The sequence below is a fragment of the Ustilago hordei genome (genome assembly GCF_900519145.1).
Source record: "Ustilago hordei strain Uho2 genome assembly, contig: UHO2_contig_11, whole genome shotgun sequence".
Classification (NCBI taxonomy): Eukaryota; Fungi; Basidiomycota; class Ustilaginomycetes; order Ustilaginales; family Ustilaginaceae; genus Ustilago; species Ustilago hordei.
This window is the reverse complement of record NW_024545272.1, coordinates 60,976-76,264: the sequence shown is the minus strand read 5'-3', so window position 1 is coordinate 76,264 and position 15,289 is coordinate 60,976. Positions and strand designations below refer to the sequence as shown.

The 15,289-nt window shown below is 51.5% G+C and overlaps 5 protein-coding genes across 5 annotated transcripts; 2 read left to right on the top strand and 3 right to left on the bottom strand.

Annotated features, from left to right (window-relative positions):
• Positions 1–147: 147 nt before the first annotated feature.
• On the bottom strand, positions 148–1,875 carry UHO2_04859 (uncharacterized protein; the record flags this gene model as incomplete). Its single annotated transcript, XM_041557390.1, has 1 exon — positions 148–1,875. The coding sequence occupies one exon, from the start codon at positions 1,873–1,875 to the stop codon at positions 148–150; it is 1,728 nt and encodes a 575-aa protein (XP_041413324.1).
• A 725-nt stretch (positions 1,876–2,600) lies between these two features.
• On the bottom strand, positions 2,601–3,971 carry UHO2_04858 (uncharacterized protein; the record flags this gene model as incomplete). Its single annotated transcript, XM_041557389.1, has 1 exon — positions 2,601–3,971. The coding sequence occupies one exon, from the start codon at positions 3,969–3,971 to the stop codon at positions 2,601–2,603; it is 1,371 nt and encodes a 456-aa protein (XP_041413323.1).
• A 600-nt stretch (positions 3,972–4,571) lies between these two features.
• Positions 4,572–5,729, bottom strand: UHO2_04857 (uncharacterized protein; the record flags this gene model as incomplete). Its single annotated transcript, XM_041557388.1, has 1 exon — positions 4,572–5,729. One exon carries the CDS (start codon positions 5,727–5,729, stop codon positions 4,572–4,574), a length of 1,158 nt encoding a protein of 385 aa, XP_041413322.1.
• A 2,034-nt stretch (positions 5,730–7,763) lies between these two features.
• UHO2_04856 (uncharacterized protein) lies at positions 7,764–8,495 on the top strand (the record flags this gene model as incomplete). The annotated part of the gene is made up of 1 exon (XM_041557387.1): positions 7,764–8,495. One exon carries the CDS (start codon positions 7,764–7,766, stop codon positions 8,493–8,495), a length of 732 nt encoding a protein of 243 aa, XP_041413321.1.
• Positions 8,496–8,555: 60 nt separating this feature from the next.
• UHO2_04855 (uncharacterized protein) lies at positions 8,556–9,419 on the top strand (the record flags this gene model as incomplete). Its single annotated transcript, XM_041557386.1, has 1 exon — positions 8,556–9,419. The coding sequence occupies one exon, from the start codon at positions 8,556–8,558 to the stop codon at positions 9,417–9,419; it is 864 nt and encodes a 287-aa protein (XP_041413320.1).
• Between the last annotated feature and the right edge of the window lie 5,870 nt (positions 9,420–15,289).

Genomic DNA, 15,289 nt, shown 5'->3' with positions numbered 1-15,289 from the left:
GTGATTGAATGTCGAGCAAGCATGCTGAAAGTCGATCTGCCCAGTTCATGTCATAGTGTGAGCCAAAGTTGCACTACAGGCAGACGCCAACAATGGTCAGGAAAAAAAAAAAAAGGCTTTGCTCCGTTGCTATAAGGAAATGCTAAGTTATCGCTTATACTGTTCAACGCGTTTCGCAGCATCATCTGGCAGTTGCGCCCGGGAAAAGTCGAACGGGAATTGACCCAACAAACTCAAGCCACCGATACTCGCTCTTCTCACCTCCTCCTCCCCGCTCTCCCCGCTCTGTTTTCGAGTGGGATCCTTGAAGGGATCACTACTTCTCTTGGTCACGCCAATGTCTGTAGATGAACCCAACCAGGAGCTTCTCTCCTCTGCATCGCTTGGGCTGGCCTGATTCTCCGGAGGCTGTATACTTTGGCCGAATGGGTTTTCGCCGAATGGAATGCCCAAAGTCGAGGTGGAGATGGTTGAAGATCTTTCTCCTGAAGGAGAAGAGCCAAATCGGTTGGTGGGGGGAGGAAGCAATTCCGCCTCACCCTGATCTTGAAACGGGTCTTCACGGTTCGGCGCTTCAGGAGACTTATCTTTGCGTTTGAGCGAGGGAACTTTGACCAGCTGGGCTTTTCCTCCATTGCCCAACTGTACTCGTCGAACCCGGTCGCCGCTAACCGGAGTGATGACTTGAGGCGCGGACATGACGTACGATAGAGAATTCGAGTGGGCCGAATTGATAGTGTTAATCGTCGCCCCCGACAGAGGACGGTTGGAGCGGCTATAGGGACCAGAGGCGGTGAGAGCAGAGACGGGATCGACAGACATAAAGTCGTACCGAGCCTCTTTTGTAGCAGCGGTGGTATTGGTGATGGTGGCGAGTGGCCAAGAGGGTGTCGGTTGATATTTCTGTGTTTCAGGAAGTTTGAGGTTGAGATCGGGTGCACGGGTGGGACGGATTGGACCGGTGCGGGCTGTGTTGACTTGGATTGCGGGTGCTCCTGTTGCGCGATGAGCCGTCAAAGGTACGGCTAGTAAGGAGACTGGTTGGTATCCTTCCATCGACTCCTCCTCGCTTTCTGCAACACTACCACCGGAAGTGTAAGATGGAGAAGGCTTGAAAGCGATCGGGATGATGTTTCCACTTCCAAAGCTAATACCACTTCCAAAGCTAACACGTGGACCTGCGCGACTTGCCAACGAATGTGCATTGGATCTCACCGAAGCAGCCGTCTTTCTCTTGGCACTCTTTGCTGCAGCTTCGGCATCGATCTCCTCTTCCTCCTCTTCCATCCCTTCAGTAATACGCGAAAGGTGGGTAGCTGCACCAAACGAGCGTCGACGAAAAGCAGTGGGCTCAACCAGCGAGCCGAGTCTATCTTGATCGTTGAGCACGCCAGTAACTTGGGTATATTCTGTATCGTTATCCAAGTCATCCGCATCGACGATCGCAAAAGGAGAATTGTTCGGATCGTGAGGCGAGCAAGGAGGGTTTGTTCCTCCTCCGAGTTGGAGCGTTGCACCTTCTTTCTCGTTCTTGACCTTTTCACGTCGTTGCATGGCATCTTGGTGAAGAGCGATACGACGACAACGTTTTGCTTTGAGACGTCGCCAGAACCCGAAGCCGATCGCTGCTGCTATTGCGATGATAACAAGCGCAGCAAGTCCTCCACCGAGGGCAGACTTGTTGGTGCCTCCACCGTTGTCGTAGCCTGGAATAGGGACACATTTGTTGACGGGACAGTCTTGGCAGGAGGTGCGGAAGATCTGTTGACATTGCTGACCTTTTGGGCAGGCGGGACAGGGGGCGATGTTGGTGCATACTGCACAGGGTGCTTGGCGCTTTTTCAAGAGGAAAGCTGTGGGATGCGACGCTTTCATGGCGGGCAAGCGATTGAGCCAAGCTGAGGTGTAATGCTATCGCAGGATTTGCAATAGAGTGTATGTGGTATACTAGTGGAAAGGATAGTTGAGACCAAGGTCACTGGGCAAGCGTGACCGGCAGTGCAGAGAGTTGAACCGAAGAGCCAGCTTCCGGGTTCGTGGTTGTTGCTAAGGAAAGGTATGCTGTAAGGAACGTCGAGAAAGGGACTGATGGTGGATAGGAGAGAGGTAAAGATGGTGTTGAATGGTGTTGAGTGAATGGTGTTGAGTGAACGATGCTGAGCTGTGGCGATAGGGGGAGAGGCAGTTGACCGCGTGTGTCTCCGTGTGGGGCATTTCAGCAGCTCTTTTTTTTATTTTTTTTATTTTTTATTTTTTTTATTTTTTTATATTTTTTTCTCGCTGAAATTTGGTGAGGGAGCGAGTTGCCTCTCAAAAGTCACACTGGTACGCCGCCGTCTCGAAGCTTATCGCTCTAGTCACGATGCCGAATCTCCCACGCCTCCTTTGCCCGATCGTCGGAAGCTCCGAGCGATGACTGTCTAGGATCGGAATCGGAAGCAAGCCGAAGAGTGGGCTTAGAAACGAAGGTCCGTGCGTGAGAACGAATGGCAAAAACAGGGCGCGATTGCAAAAGCGTTGGTTTCAGCAGAGATCTCAAGTCTCATCTCAAAGCACACACCTCTCCACCCGATCGATCGGGAGTGGGATGATGACCTTGTCTACAGAACAGTGCGCAAGGATGCCAACAGCTTGTCTTGTACGCTCGAGCCTCCTTTCGGCGAGGCACCTTGGTGTTGGAGGCTAAGCTCAGAGCTGGGTCCCCAAGGCGGTGGCAAGGCTAGCTCATCATATCTCCTCCCCTGCAGTCCTTGCACCATCCCACGAACTTCTCTTTCGATTGTAGCATCCTCGAAGCTTGCTTCTACCAGCTTTGCCTCGAGTACAATCCCCTCTTTGCAGTGCATCTCGATCGAAAACGCTGCCCGAGCTTGTGTGTCGCTAGCGTCGAGCGAGACTCGATGGGTGAATTCAGGCGTTTGACCGAATAGCCATTGCCAGCTTTGAAGTTCTGACATGTTTTCGGCTAGCTTCCATCGGCCTTGGTTCAGATCGAGACGGTCGAGTGATGATTCGTCTACTTGCACTACCTTTTCCTTGCTTTCGCAGGAGGAAGGGCAGGTGCGGTGGAACTCGTCGACAACAGCTTGGACAAACATATCGTGGCTGAGCATCGCTTTTCGATCGGGGAAAGCATCGCTCAAGTTTGCCACAGGTGCAGGCACGGATGCTACTCCTTTTGTCACCAGCAACTCTCCTCTATCGTTTCTCAGTGAGCTACCTAAACTCCCCAGACTTGCCGAGAGGAGCATCGTTCCATGATGATAGGCTCTCTTATTGACCAACTTGTACGCACTGCCCGAGACTTTCCTCTCTTCATAGCCCTTCTCATCTGCCTCCTCAAACGTCTTGTTGGTCGATTTGCTATCATACCCTTGCTTAACACGAATGCAAATATCATTCCTCCCATTGACATAAGCTCCCACATCCGTTCGTGCCAAATCACTACGACTCAGCTGCAGCCCAGTTGGCGGAGAGTTGAGAGCACGAGCAACCAGCTCGGCATGGGTTCGTCGATCAAATGCTTCACGAGCAATATGGAATGAGTAGTTGGTGTTGCCGAGATCGTGGTATACTGTTCCACCACCCGAACGGCGACGTACCATGGGTAGGCCGATCGAGCGCATCGCGGAAGCGTTGAGCTCTTTCCATGGATTCTGGTTGCGACCAACTACAACGCATGGTGAGTTGCGGTAGAGGAAACATATCGGGGTGGAAGGGTCGATCGTGCGGAATAGGTGGTCTTCGAATGCAAGGTTGAACCAGGGATTGGTGGAGAGTGAGACGTAGGCTTGTGGTGCCGAAGCCGGTGCTGTGGCGGAGCATGTTCTGCTGAACAGTCGTGCTCTCAATGTGAGTTTTGCAAGAGACGAGGCTAGTGGCCTTTGTGATGTGGTGCTCTGTAATCCGATGCTGAGACGACCGAGGGACGAGTTTGAGGGGACTCTGAGGTTGGCTATTGTCACGATCATGATTGTCATGGGTGCCAAGCGATGCACTTTCCCTTTTCTCTCCCCCGCCGCCGCTCGCCTCCAGTGGTGTCGCTGGGATACAAGGTCTTACCGCTGTCTCAGAGGCGGTTTAGACAAAGGCATCCAGCTCGGAGGAGGGCAGTGAATCGCTGGAAGCAAGGTAGAAAATGTAGAGAGAGCAGTTACAAGCTCAACCCGATATCCGAACAAAGATTTCCACTCAAAGCTGCTCAAGATCACGATCCAGTGCGATGATAGAGGATGACGCAGAGCCGATCCGATCGGAGATCAGGCAGAGCCGATCCGATTAGATGACCGATCTGATCAGAGATCGAGCCGTGCTGATCTCACCAGAGATCGGGTGCAACACAGAACGTCTAAACTTGCACAAAAGCGCCTGTCAAGCAGAGCAGGCCAACGTGTCCTCTCTCGGTGACATCTGATTCGCTCGACATCAGGCCCAGTGGTGAGATGCTTTACTCAATAGGCTACCACATTTATACAGCGTTGACAAAGGTGTGCAAATCATGATTCCAGAAGCAAAGCGCAATGGGAAATGTGTATAGTCAGAACGAATAAAGTGAAGCGGTGCAATGCTGCTTAGAGCATCATAGCGCCAGCAACGACAACGGCAAGCGCAACGACAGCGGCAGAAGCGTTGGTGCCGATCTTGCTAGCTCCGCTGCTTGTAGTAGCTGCCGAGTTGCTCGAGCCCGAAGAGCCCGACGAACCGGAGCTAGATCCAGACGAGGAGCCGGCCGAGGCAGAAGGTCCAGCGCTGCTCGACTTGCTAGCCTTGCTGGCCTTGCCTGCGCTGCTGGACGAGGCAGTGTGAGAGGCAACCAAGGACTTGATACCGTTGCTGATGGTCGAAGTAGTCTGACAGTTGCTAGTGCTCGGAGTGGAGTAAGCGGCAGTCGGGGTAACTTGATCCGGCGAACCATTGGTGTAGCTGTAAGTGACACCGTTGGCCGAGTATACACCGGTGAAGAACTGGACGAAAGTGCTAGTCTGACCGTTGCCCTCGGGGTAAAGACCAGGTGGGTAAGCAGAATCACCATCGCAGGTCTCGAAAACGTTGTCATCGTAGTTGCCTGGCATGATAAAGTTGCATCCCATCACATCCAGAGTGTGTTGACATTCCAGAGCGGTGGGAGCTTGTTCGCTACCAGCGATGCAGACTCGGAAGCAAACCTGGTCGGCAGAGGCATAGTTCATCCACTCCTCGTAGAAGACGTCTTGGCCGGAGACGTTGGAGGTGACGTTACCACCGACCGGGTTACCCATGTTGGTGGCTCCGTGAGGGTCGAGCTCTCCACCTTCGTCGCCTGCCATGAAGCCGATCGAGGTAAAGTCACCGCTGGCCATGAGCTGGACGTAGAGGGGAGTCTTGACAAAGTGAGCACCTGTGACAGTGCCGTCTGGGATGATACGAGCGTTGTTACGCGGCTTGGTGCAGTAAGCGACGGTGATCTCTTCTACGTCGGCCAGAGGCTGGCCAGTGCCAGGAGGGCCGAAAGTGCACCAGTCATCGATCGAGTTGATGGATGCGAGACGCGAGACCGAGGTCTGGTTGATGGGAGTGTTGAGCTCAGGAGTCGAAGGGTTCGTGGCACCGTTTCGGTTGGTCGACTTGACACCAGAATAGTCGGCGTTGGCGGTGCCGTAGGTGAAGGCGGGAACGGACTGGGCGGAGGCAGCGGCGGCGGCGAGGACCGTTGCGCCAAAAACGGACGATACTGTCTTGGAGAAGAACATCTTTGGCCAAGAGATTGGCAAAGGTGTTAGTAGAGAAGGAGAGAGATCGTTGGTCTTGGGTGTTGGTGGGCAAGGAAGAGCTGCTAGCAATAGAAAGTTGATTGGCTTTTGAGCAAAGCGGGGGCGAGAAGGTGTTTGAGGGGCGGAGATGGATCAAAGCTGAAAGCCAATACAGGAATAGCTGGCAGAGGCTGTTCTGAGGCACAAAACCGGCGGCAAAGTGGCAGGAAAGCGGTGCTGATGACAAGCCAAACCGAAGCAAGAGCAGTGGCAGACATTACAAGCATTGAACACGCCGGTTCAGGGGGAAGACACAACAAAGATACAGAAAGCACTCTGGATGCAGGCAGGCAATTGCGATCAAGTCAGCCGAGTAGGACAGAAGAAACATCTTGCAGCAACTGCATCAGCAGCTAGCTCTGCATCACCAGCTAGCTCTGCATCAGCAGCTGGCTCATCATAGTGTTCAGCTCCGCAGCAAGCGCGAGAGCGGAAGGACAGAGAGAGTTTGCAACAGACATCGCGCCGAGGTTCAGGGCTGAAAGCGAGGGTGCGCAAGAGACCAGCCAGCCGGCGGCCGTGCACTGTTGTAAACTGGCGTTTGCAAGCGCATCGGCGGCATCATGTTTTTGATCATGATGATCTCGAAAACAGCAACAGCCAGCAAAGACTGTTCGACGCATTCATGCGCATGTTGATCCTAACACTTCGGAAACGCGAGGACGAAACACACATAGAAGAGGCAGTCTAGCACGAGAGCAATAGGGCAGAAAGAGGTGCTTACAAGCCGGCGGAAAGTACGGCGGCATGAAACAAAGGAGAGGTCCATTGAGAACTTGGTCTGACAGTAGTGTTGTCCTCCCTCGCTCTCTTTGTGCTCTTTGATGAGAGCTGCCGGACCAGCGTGGAAGAAAGAACGGGTGGGGCCTTGGACGTGCATGCGGACTGCGGTATTCTCTGTTGCGATGCCAGCAAAGATAGCAAGAAAGGGTGAATGCCAGCGAGCCTTGCATATGCTGTACGACGCATGGTCGTGCAAACAAGTGCAAAAAGTGTGCCGGCGGCTGCAGCTCGAATCGTTTGCCGGGGCCGAATGGAAGGCTCAAGTTTGAATTCTTTGAATTTGCCTCACTGTTGTTGTTGTTTGCATCTTGTGCTTCCATTTCCAAAATGGCCCTTAAATTAGATGGTACACAGTATTACTAGAGAGGTTTCGGTTACTTACCTACGAGCAACGACGAACTCTTAGGCGAGTAGGTTGGCGAGGTGGAGATGATGGTGGTTCGGAAGAGTCAACATTGTCAACCTCCAACTCGGGTTTCGGACTGTACAATTCCAAAAAAACTAAAAACAACCCATCCACGTGACGTAGTATCGGCAATTAATAAGCATGAGCTCATCAATCCGCGGCTCGAGAAAGGGCACTCATCATTAGTAAGCAATATTTGTTACCATCCCCTCAAAAACATGCCAACGCCCAACTGCTACTAATGGAAAAGGGCGACCTTTGAGGCCGAGTGCGGCGTGGACGTTGCTACGGAAACCTCACTACTCATTCGAGGTTTGCAGTTTGTCTCCTACGATGCCCAAGATCGCGATTGCAACTCGAGACCAGGGTGAGATCTGCCCGATGATGCGTTATGCTTGGTGGGAAAATGGATGATCGTGAGGCTGGATTAAATAAAAAGGGTCGTGACTCAGCCTGAATCAGCGCACTCACGTGCAATTCTCGAAAAAATGGGCCCTTGCGAGATTGCGAGATTGCGAGCTTGTTGGGCGTTTTGCTGCTGAGTCGGTGAGGTCGTGCGGCGCTTCTCGTCTCTCTTGCGCTCTTTCTCTCCAGACGTGCCCTCTTGAAAAGTGTGCGAGTAATCAGGACTGATCCTTCCTTGGTGCCTCGATCATCCGCAGATCTTTGCCGCCACCTCCTCTCGTCTTGACGCCGCTCGAGGCTACCATCGATCGATCCCGTACCACCCTCGATGGAAACCAGAAAGGACCATCTTCTATCCTTAGGCTTTTCGCTATACGAGCATGGACATCCCTCTCCCAGACTACTATCGAACGCTAGGTGTCACTCCGGCCGCCTCAGCAGCAGAAATCAAGGAGGCCTACAAGCGTCGTTCGCTCAAAACCCATCCTGATCGCTTCCCCAACGCCACTCCCGCTGAACGTCAACGATCCACGCAAAAGTTTCAAACGCTTGCTGACGCCTACTACGTCCTTTCCGACACTCAACGTCGAAGCGAGTACGACCAACTCCGCAGCTCGCAGCCCTCTTTCTCCTCCTTCTTCTCTTCTCCCGACGAAGAGGAAGAGACTGCATCCGAATACAGCGAAAAGGAGCAGAGTTACTCTGCCAACTTCTTCCAATCTTTCTTCCCCGGTGCGTTTAAGCAGCAAGACAACTCCGCCGACGGAGCTCAGCAAGAGGGCAGGGGTAGACAGGGAAGCAGTCAGCCCGAGGCAGACGGAGTATTCGCCAACGTTTTCGAGGAGCTGCTCAGACCGGAGGTGAATCGGGTCGCTCCCTTTTGGAAGTGGATCGGTGGTGCATCGGGCTCAGCGTTAGGGTTCATTGTTGGTAACGTGCCCGGTGCTTTGGCCGGTGCTTTTGCGGGTAGTCAATTGGGTAGGATTAGAGACGCAAAGGGAAAGAGTGTTGCAGAGGTGTTTATCACTTTGGGTGCCGGACAGAGAGCTGAGGTTTTGACGAGATTGTTGCAGAGGGTTTTGCAGCAGCAGACTGGGCCGATCCCACAATAAAACGCAATCACAATAAAACGCAATCACAAACGCAGGTGCAAGCAAAACAAGGATACAGCAATGGCGACACAGCAGCAACAAAAACAACAAGATGGGACAAGGACCAGAGGTCGGCCCCCTGGTTCCAAGACCAGACGAACACAAGAACCAACTTGGGCTCCGAAACCGGGCAAGAAGCGGAAGCAGAACGCCACCGGCAGTATATCACAAGGGAGCTCGGGCAAGGGTGCCGGAAAGGAGAGAGGAAATGCAGAAACCAAATCCTTCACAACCCGTATCCTACCCGGTTACCACAAGCATCTTCCACCAGCAGCACAGGATTTGGTCGAGCAAGCATTGTTCGGATCCGATCTAGCCGATGCACCTGCTGACGATCCACGTTGGACTCAACTCTACCGAGATTTGCACAGCCTTATTGATCCATCACCAACATCGAAATTTGCTTCCGAGACCGAAGCAACCGCCACAACCGGCATTGTCGACGACGTTATCAACCAGCCGCAGGAGGAGGAGGTGGAGGAGGAGGTGGAGGATGAGTACGAATGGGCCCCCGCTTCCCCCTCATCTCCACCGCCAGCACGGGATTTGGGATTTGAAAAAAGGGACGAGGCACAAGCGACACACGTTCGTTCGACTCTCGCCTCCACCGCTCTCTCTGCAGCTGTTCATGCGCGAGTCTCTTGCGAGCTGACCAACAACAAGGGGTCACTTGCGAAAGATCTTGGCGCTGATTCGTGGGATCCGAACTCGCTCGCGGCGTTGAGTATGCTGGTGGAGGAAATAGCTAAATCGCAAGCCAAGTTTACTGCTCAGAGGACTATGTTTGCCAAGTCTCGCCGGAATCAAGCTTTGGCTGCGAAGCGTTTGCAACACAAGCGAAAAGCAACAGCGGACGAGGAGGAGGAGCGGAGAGATGCGAGTTGAATTAGATCTCACAAATTTGCAATTTTAATCCGGATAATTCAGATCGAGCCTGTTTGTGAGAGTGAGCAAGAAACAGTTGGAGTTTTCGTATGATTTGATGATGATAATGGGAGAGAGAGAGAGCGAGAAGTGAAAAAGGAGTCTATATATATACAAAAGAGGAGTGGCAGAGAGCCACATCAACTGCAGAGCAAAACAAAGCATTTGTCTTGAGTAGGTTGTGACACATGTGGCCCATGCTTGGTTGCTCAAACCTTTTACTCAGCTGTAAGCACTACCTCTGCAGTCTCTATGCTTTGTGTAGCTTCATCTACTTCAACTCCCCCCCTCAACAGCATATGTACCCTGTTCATTATGCTGTTGTTTCAAGGTATGTCCTCCATTCTTCAACACTGTTGCATAGCTTGGGGACTCTGTTTTGTATGCTGCTGCCAGTATTTGCAGGTGTAGCCCAGATCTTGCTTGCTGCATTGCCTGTCTCCCAATTGGCTTTGTGAGTACATCTGCCAGATTTCTTGTGGTGTCCACATACTTGATCTGCACCCTTCCCTCTTGGACATTGTTATGGACAAAGTGGTACTTGGTGTCGATGTGCTTAAGCTTCCAATGCTGTGCTGGATCTTTACTAACCTGTTGTCAGGGGTCTCGCGCCTGAAACCCAGGTCGGTCTGTCGAGATACTTGGTGACTATCAAACTGTGCGACAGCTATTGTCTTGGTATCGGTGACTATCAAGTTGTGCAGTGACAGCAGGTGGCATTCGTTGGATATACTATCATAGGTTTCGGCTGACCTCTGTGGACACTCCATTCAGGGGTAGCTCGGCACGATCAATATCAATGTTATGATGACACCAAGGTCTGGTGTGAGTGTTGATGATGATGAGGTTGATGGTGTTGGTGATGAGATTGGTGATGTTGATGATAATGAGGTTGATGGTGTTGGTGATAAGGTTGGTGGTGTCAACACGAGTGTCCAGTGTGTTGACTTGATGCTTGAAGTGATCCCCGGACCGCAGTGGACTACTGCCTTCGGTTCTATCTATATCCGGACCGCTAACCTGCTATGGGCGCCTTCGGACATCAGGTAGTGGTGATACAACATGTCAGGGGTCTCGTGCCTGAAACCCAGGTCGGTCTGTCGAGATACTCGGTGACTATCAAACTGTGTGACAGCTATTGTCTCGGTATCGGTGACTATCAAATTGTGCAGTGACAGCTGGTGGCGTTCATGGTATATACTATCGTAGGTTTTGGCTGACCTCTGTGGACACTCCGTTCAGGGGTAGCTCGGCATGATCAATATCAATGTTATGATGACACCAAGGTCTGGTGTGAGTGTTGATGATGATGAGGTTGATGGTGTTGGTGATGAGATTGGTGATGTCGATGATAATGAGGTTGATGGTGTTGGTGATAAGGTTGGTGGCGTCAACACGAGTGTCCAGTGTGTTGACTTGATGCTTGAAGTGATCCCCGGACCACAGTGGACTACTGCCTTTGGTTCTATCTATATCCGGACCACTAACCTGCTATGGGCACCTTCGGACGTCAGGTAGTGGTGATACAACACACACACTATGATGAGGAGCAACCTTGATAGATTGCTGCTATGCTGACTGTAACTAATGAGTACTTGTGTTTCTAAAGTATTGACTAGTTGTATGGTGAGTAGAGTGGATGAGGATCCACTCGACCTATGATGATGAGAAGGCATGGTTATATACCTCTACTCAGCATTGCCAGCGATGCTGCTCCTGCTCTCTCTCCAGAGAGTACCTTCTTCATCGAGTACTGCTCAGGGGCCTCTCCTGCTTGGCACCCCTGTGCCTCTTGAGTTGTGTCGACTCCTTCGACACTGCTCCTCCTCCTCATGACCTGGTGTCAACTCCTTTGACACTGCTCCTTCTCCTTTGATCAGTGACAGTTCCTTTGGCTCTTGTCTCTCAAGCCCCTGAGTGGTAACCATCTGCATACTCCTTGGAGCTTGGTCCTCTTCGTGGCTGTGCCTGCTCCTTGAGCTTGGTCCTCCTCGTGGCTGTGCTTGGCCCTCCTTTGCATATGAGTCCATAGGAGTCCATGGTCTCCATGGAGACTGCACTACGACCCTGCTCTCTACTGATCTCGACTAGATCTTCGATACCTGTGCTCCTTCCATATGAACCCATGACCCTCCTGCTTCTTGAGCATCCAGGCCCATGACACAACACACACACTACGATGAGGAGCAACCTTGATAGATTGCTGCTATGCTGACTGTAACTAATGAGTACTTGTGTTTCTAAAGTATTGACTAGTTGTATGGTGAGTAGAGTGGATGAGGATCCACTCGACCTATGATGATGAGAAAGCATGGTTATATACCTCTTCACAGCATCACCAGCGATGCTGCTCCTGCTCTCTCTCCAGAGAGTACCCTCTTCATCGAGTACTGCTCAGGGGCCTCTCCTGCTTGGCACCCCTGTGCCTCTTGAGTGGTGTCGACTCCTTTGACACTGCTCCTCCTCCTCATGACCTGGTGTCAACTCCTTTGACACTGCTCCTCCTCCTCATGACCTGGTGTCAACTCCTTTGACACTGCTCCTCCTCCTCATGACCTGGTGTCAACTCCTTTGACACTGCTCCTTCTCCTTTGATCAGTGACAGTTCCTTTGGCTCTTGTCTCTTGAGCCCCTGAGTGGTAACCATCTGCATGCTCCTTGAGCTTGGTCCTCTTCGTGGCTGTGCCTGCTCCTTGAGCTTGGTCCTCCTCATGGCTGTGCTTGGCCCTCCTTTGCATGTGAGTCCATAGGAGTCCATGGTCTCCATGGAGACTGCACTACAACCATGCTCTCTACTGATCTCGACTAGATCTTCAATACCTGTTGAACCTGTGACCCTCCTGCTTCTTGAGCATCCAGGCCCATGACATAGTGCCCCTCGGAGCAATCAGAGCTATCCTAGCGCTAGCAGTACAGAACGTCTGGAGGTGCATGCACTGGATATCATGATGGCCTACTTAAACTCCAGGTTAAAAGAAGTGATCTATATGAAACCACCGGAGGGATCAGGAGTAGCACCCAGACAGGTATACAAAGTGGTCAAGGGCCTGTATGGCCTAAAGCAGTCTGGGCGAGAATGGAACCAGGAGTTCGACAGGTCTTTGTGATGCATGGGATTCTTCCAGGTAGAGTGCACTCCCTGCATCTACACCAAGGGACAGGGCAAAGATATGGCCATTGTGGTCATCTACCTCGATGATACATTAGTCATAGCACCACAGCTGGAAACAGTCCTAAAGGTTAAGAAGCAGATTGGTCAGAGATGGAAGATGGAGGATAGTGGTGAGGTCTCTCACTTCCTCGGCATCAAAATCAGTCGAAACTGTGTGATGCACACCATGACAATTGGTCAGTCAGGGTACATTGACCAAGTGCTGGCTAAGCACCTGGACAAATGCACCAAGCCAACCATGGTTCCAATGCAGAGCATACCAGAGGGAACCCTTGTTGCAAGCACAGCACAACAGAAGGAGTATCTGGTGATCGTTGGCAAGCTGCTCTGGGTTGCCAACAGCACCCAGCCCGACCTTAGCCTCACAGTGGGCATCCTCACTAAACACATGCATGAACCATCACAGGAGCATTATCAGGCAGCACAACAGGTCCTATGCTATCTCGAAGGCACAAAGGAAGTTGGATTGGTTTATAGGGGAAATATGTCGCAAGAGCCATGTCACAGGGACGGCTGGCCTGCGCAAGAGAGTGTGCCAAATGATCAGCAGCAGTTATGGTAATGTCGCGTAACAGAGCAGTATATGAAGGGTGTGCAGAAGATCAACATATGAAGGGTGCACCAGATTGATCAGAGTCAAAAACCATTGGGGATCAACAAGATTAATTGGGTTGGCAGTGCACATGAATTACAAGATTGATCAAACCCCAGGAATCCAGATCGATCTCATGGGATTGGTCAGAGTCAGCTGGACCAGCACACTTCAACTAGTCAGCTGATCCGAACGAGTACTTGGAGCTGTGCCAATGTCAGAGTCAGTCAGATCAGCACGCCTCAACTAATTGGCCGATCCGAACAGGTATTCAGAGCTGTGCTGATGTTGGAATCAGTCAGATCAGCATGCTTCAACTAGTCGGCTGATCTGAACAAGTCAAGACAGAACTGTGCCGATGTGACCACATGACCAGGGGGTATGGTCATGAGGTTCAAAAGGGAATTCACAAGATTAAGTCAAAAGGGGGCTGTGCCAAAAGGGGGCATCACACATCAGACAGAAGGAGAGCATGTAGGTGAGAGGGCAGTGTTGCATAACCCTTATGCCAAGCAAACAGTAGGAGTGCAGTATCGAAGGGGTTGATGCCAGCAGGGCAAGGCAGTGCCTAACAGGGGACAAAGGCCCCTCAAGAGGAGCAGGATAGGTGTTGAGGGAAAACACTTACCAGATGTATAAATACTCTCATTCTACCATAGCATACAAGTGGATCAGTATCCACTCTGAACTCAACTTACTTACTCTATACTTACTCAGTTATGTACCATTGCAATAGCAGTGCTCTTGCAACAACTCTCAATGTGTGTGTTGTATCACCATTAGTCAACAACTGTAGGCAGTGTTCTTCACACTAGTGGTCCAGTTCATTACTGTAGGCAGTGTTCTTCTACACTTGCAGTCCAGTCCCTTCCTGAAGGCAGTGTTGCTCGACACCAGCAGTCCAGTCAGTTATTGTAGGCAGTGATTCACACCAGCAGTCCAGTAACTCCCATCCTCTGTAGGCGATTAGCAAATTGCAGTCCAGTCGATGTCCAAGAGCATTATCAACAGTATTATGAACACTTGTACTGTAGGGGAGGGTGTATCACCCACTCACCAACAAACAACGTTTGTGCTGCGCAACCTCTGAATGGAGTGTTCAAGGCAGTCAGTCGAGACTTACTAGGTGATGATGCTTGGTTATGTTTAGGTGAATCATATCGAGTAGACCTTACTCAATCAACCTCAGCTAGTCTCTTGTGTGCGACCACTTACATTAGAGTGGATCGTTCAAGTTGTGCCCCATGACAACATGATGGAGCCTGACACCAAGGATAGGTTCGAGGAGCTGCAGAGATTAATGGAAAGGTCCGAGGAAAGAATGGAGAAGCTCCTTGTCATGGGCCTGGATGCTCAAGAAGCAGGAGGGTCACTGGTTCATATGGAAGGAGCACAGGTATCGAAGAGCTAGTCGATACCAGTAGAGAGCATGGTTGTAGTGCGGTCTCCATGGAGACCATGGACTCCTATGGACTCACATGCAAAGGAGGACCGAGCCATATGCGAGGAGGGCCAGGCACAGCCACGAGGAGGACCAAGCTCAAGGTGCAGGCACAGCCACGAAGAGGACCAAGCTCAGATGGTTACCACTCAGGAGGCACAGGGGTGCCAAACAAGCAGCAGGATAGTAAGGAGGAGGAGCAGTGTCGAAGGAGTCGGCACAGCTCAAGAGACACAGGGGTGCCAAGCAAGAGGAGAGGCCTCCTGAACAGTACTCGATGAAGAAGGTACTCTCTGGAGAGAGAGAGCAGGAGCAGCGTCGCTGGCGATGCTGTGAAGAGGTATATAACCATGCTTTCTCATCATCAAAGGTCGAGTGGATCCTCATCCACTCTACACATCATCATAACTAGTTATCACTTCAGCATAAGTATATATTAGTTTCAGTCAGCATAGCAGCAATCCATCAAGGTTGCTCCTCATCATAGTGCATGTGTTGTATCACCACTACCTGATGTCCGAAGGCGCCCATAGCAGGTTAGCGGTCTGGATATAGATAGAACCGAAGGCAGTAGTCCACTGTGGTCCAGGGATCACTTCAAGTGTCAAAGTCAACACACTGGACAC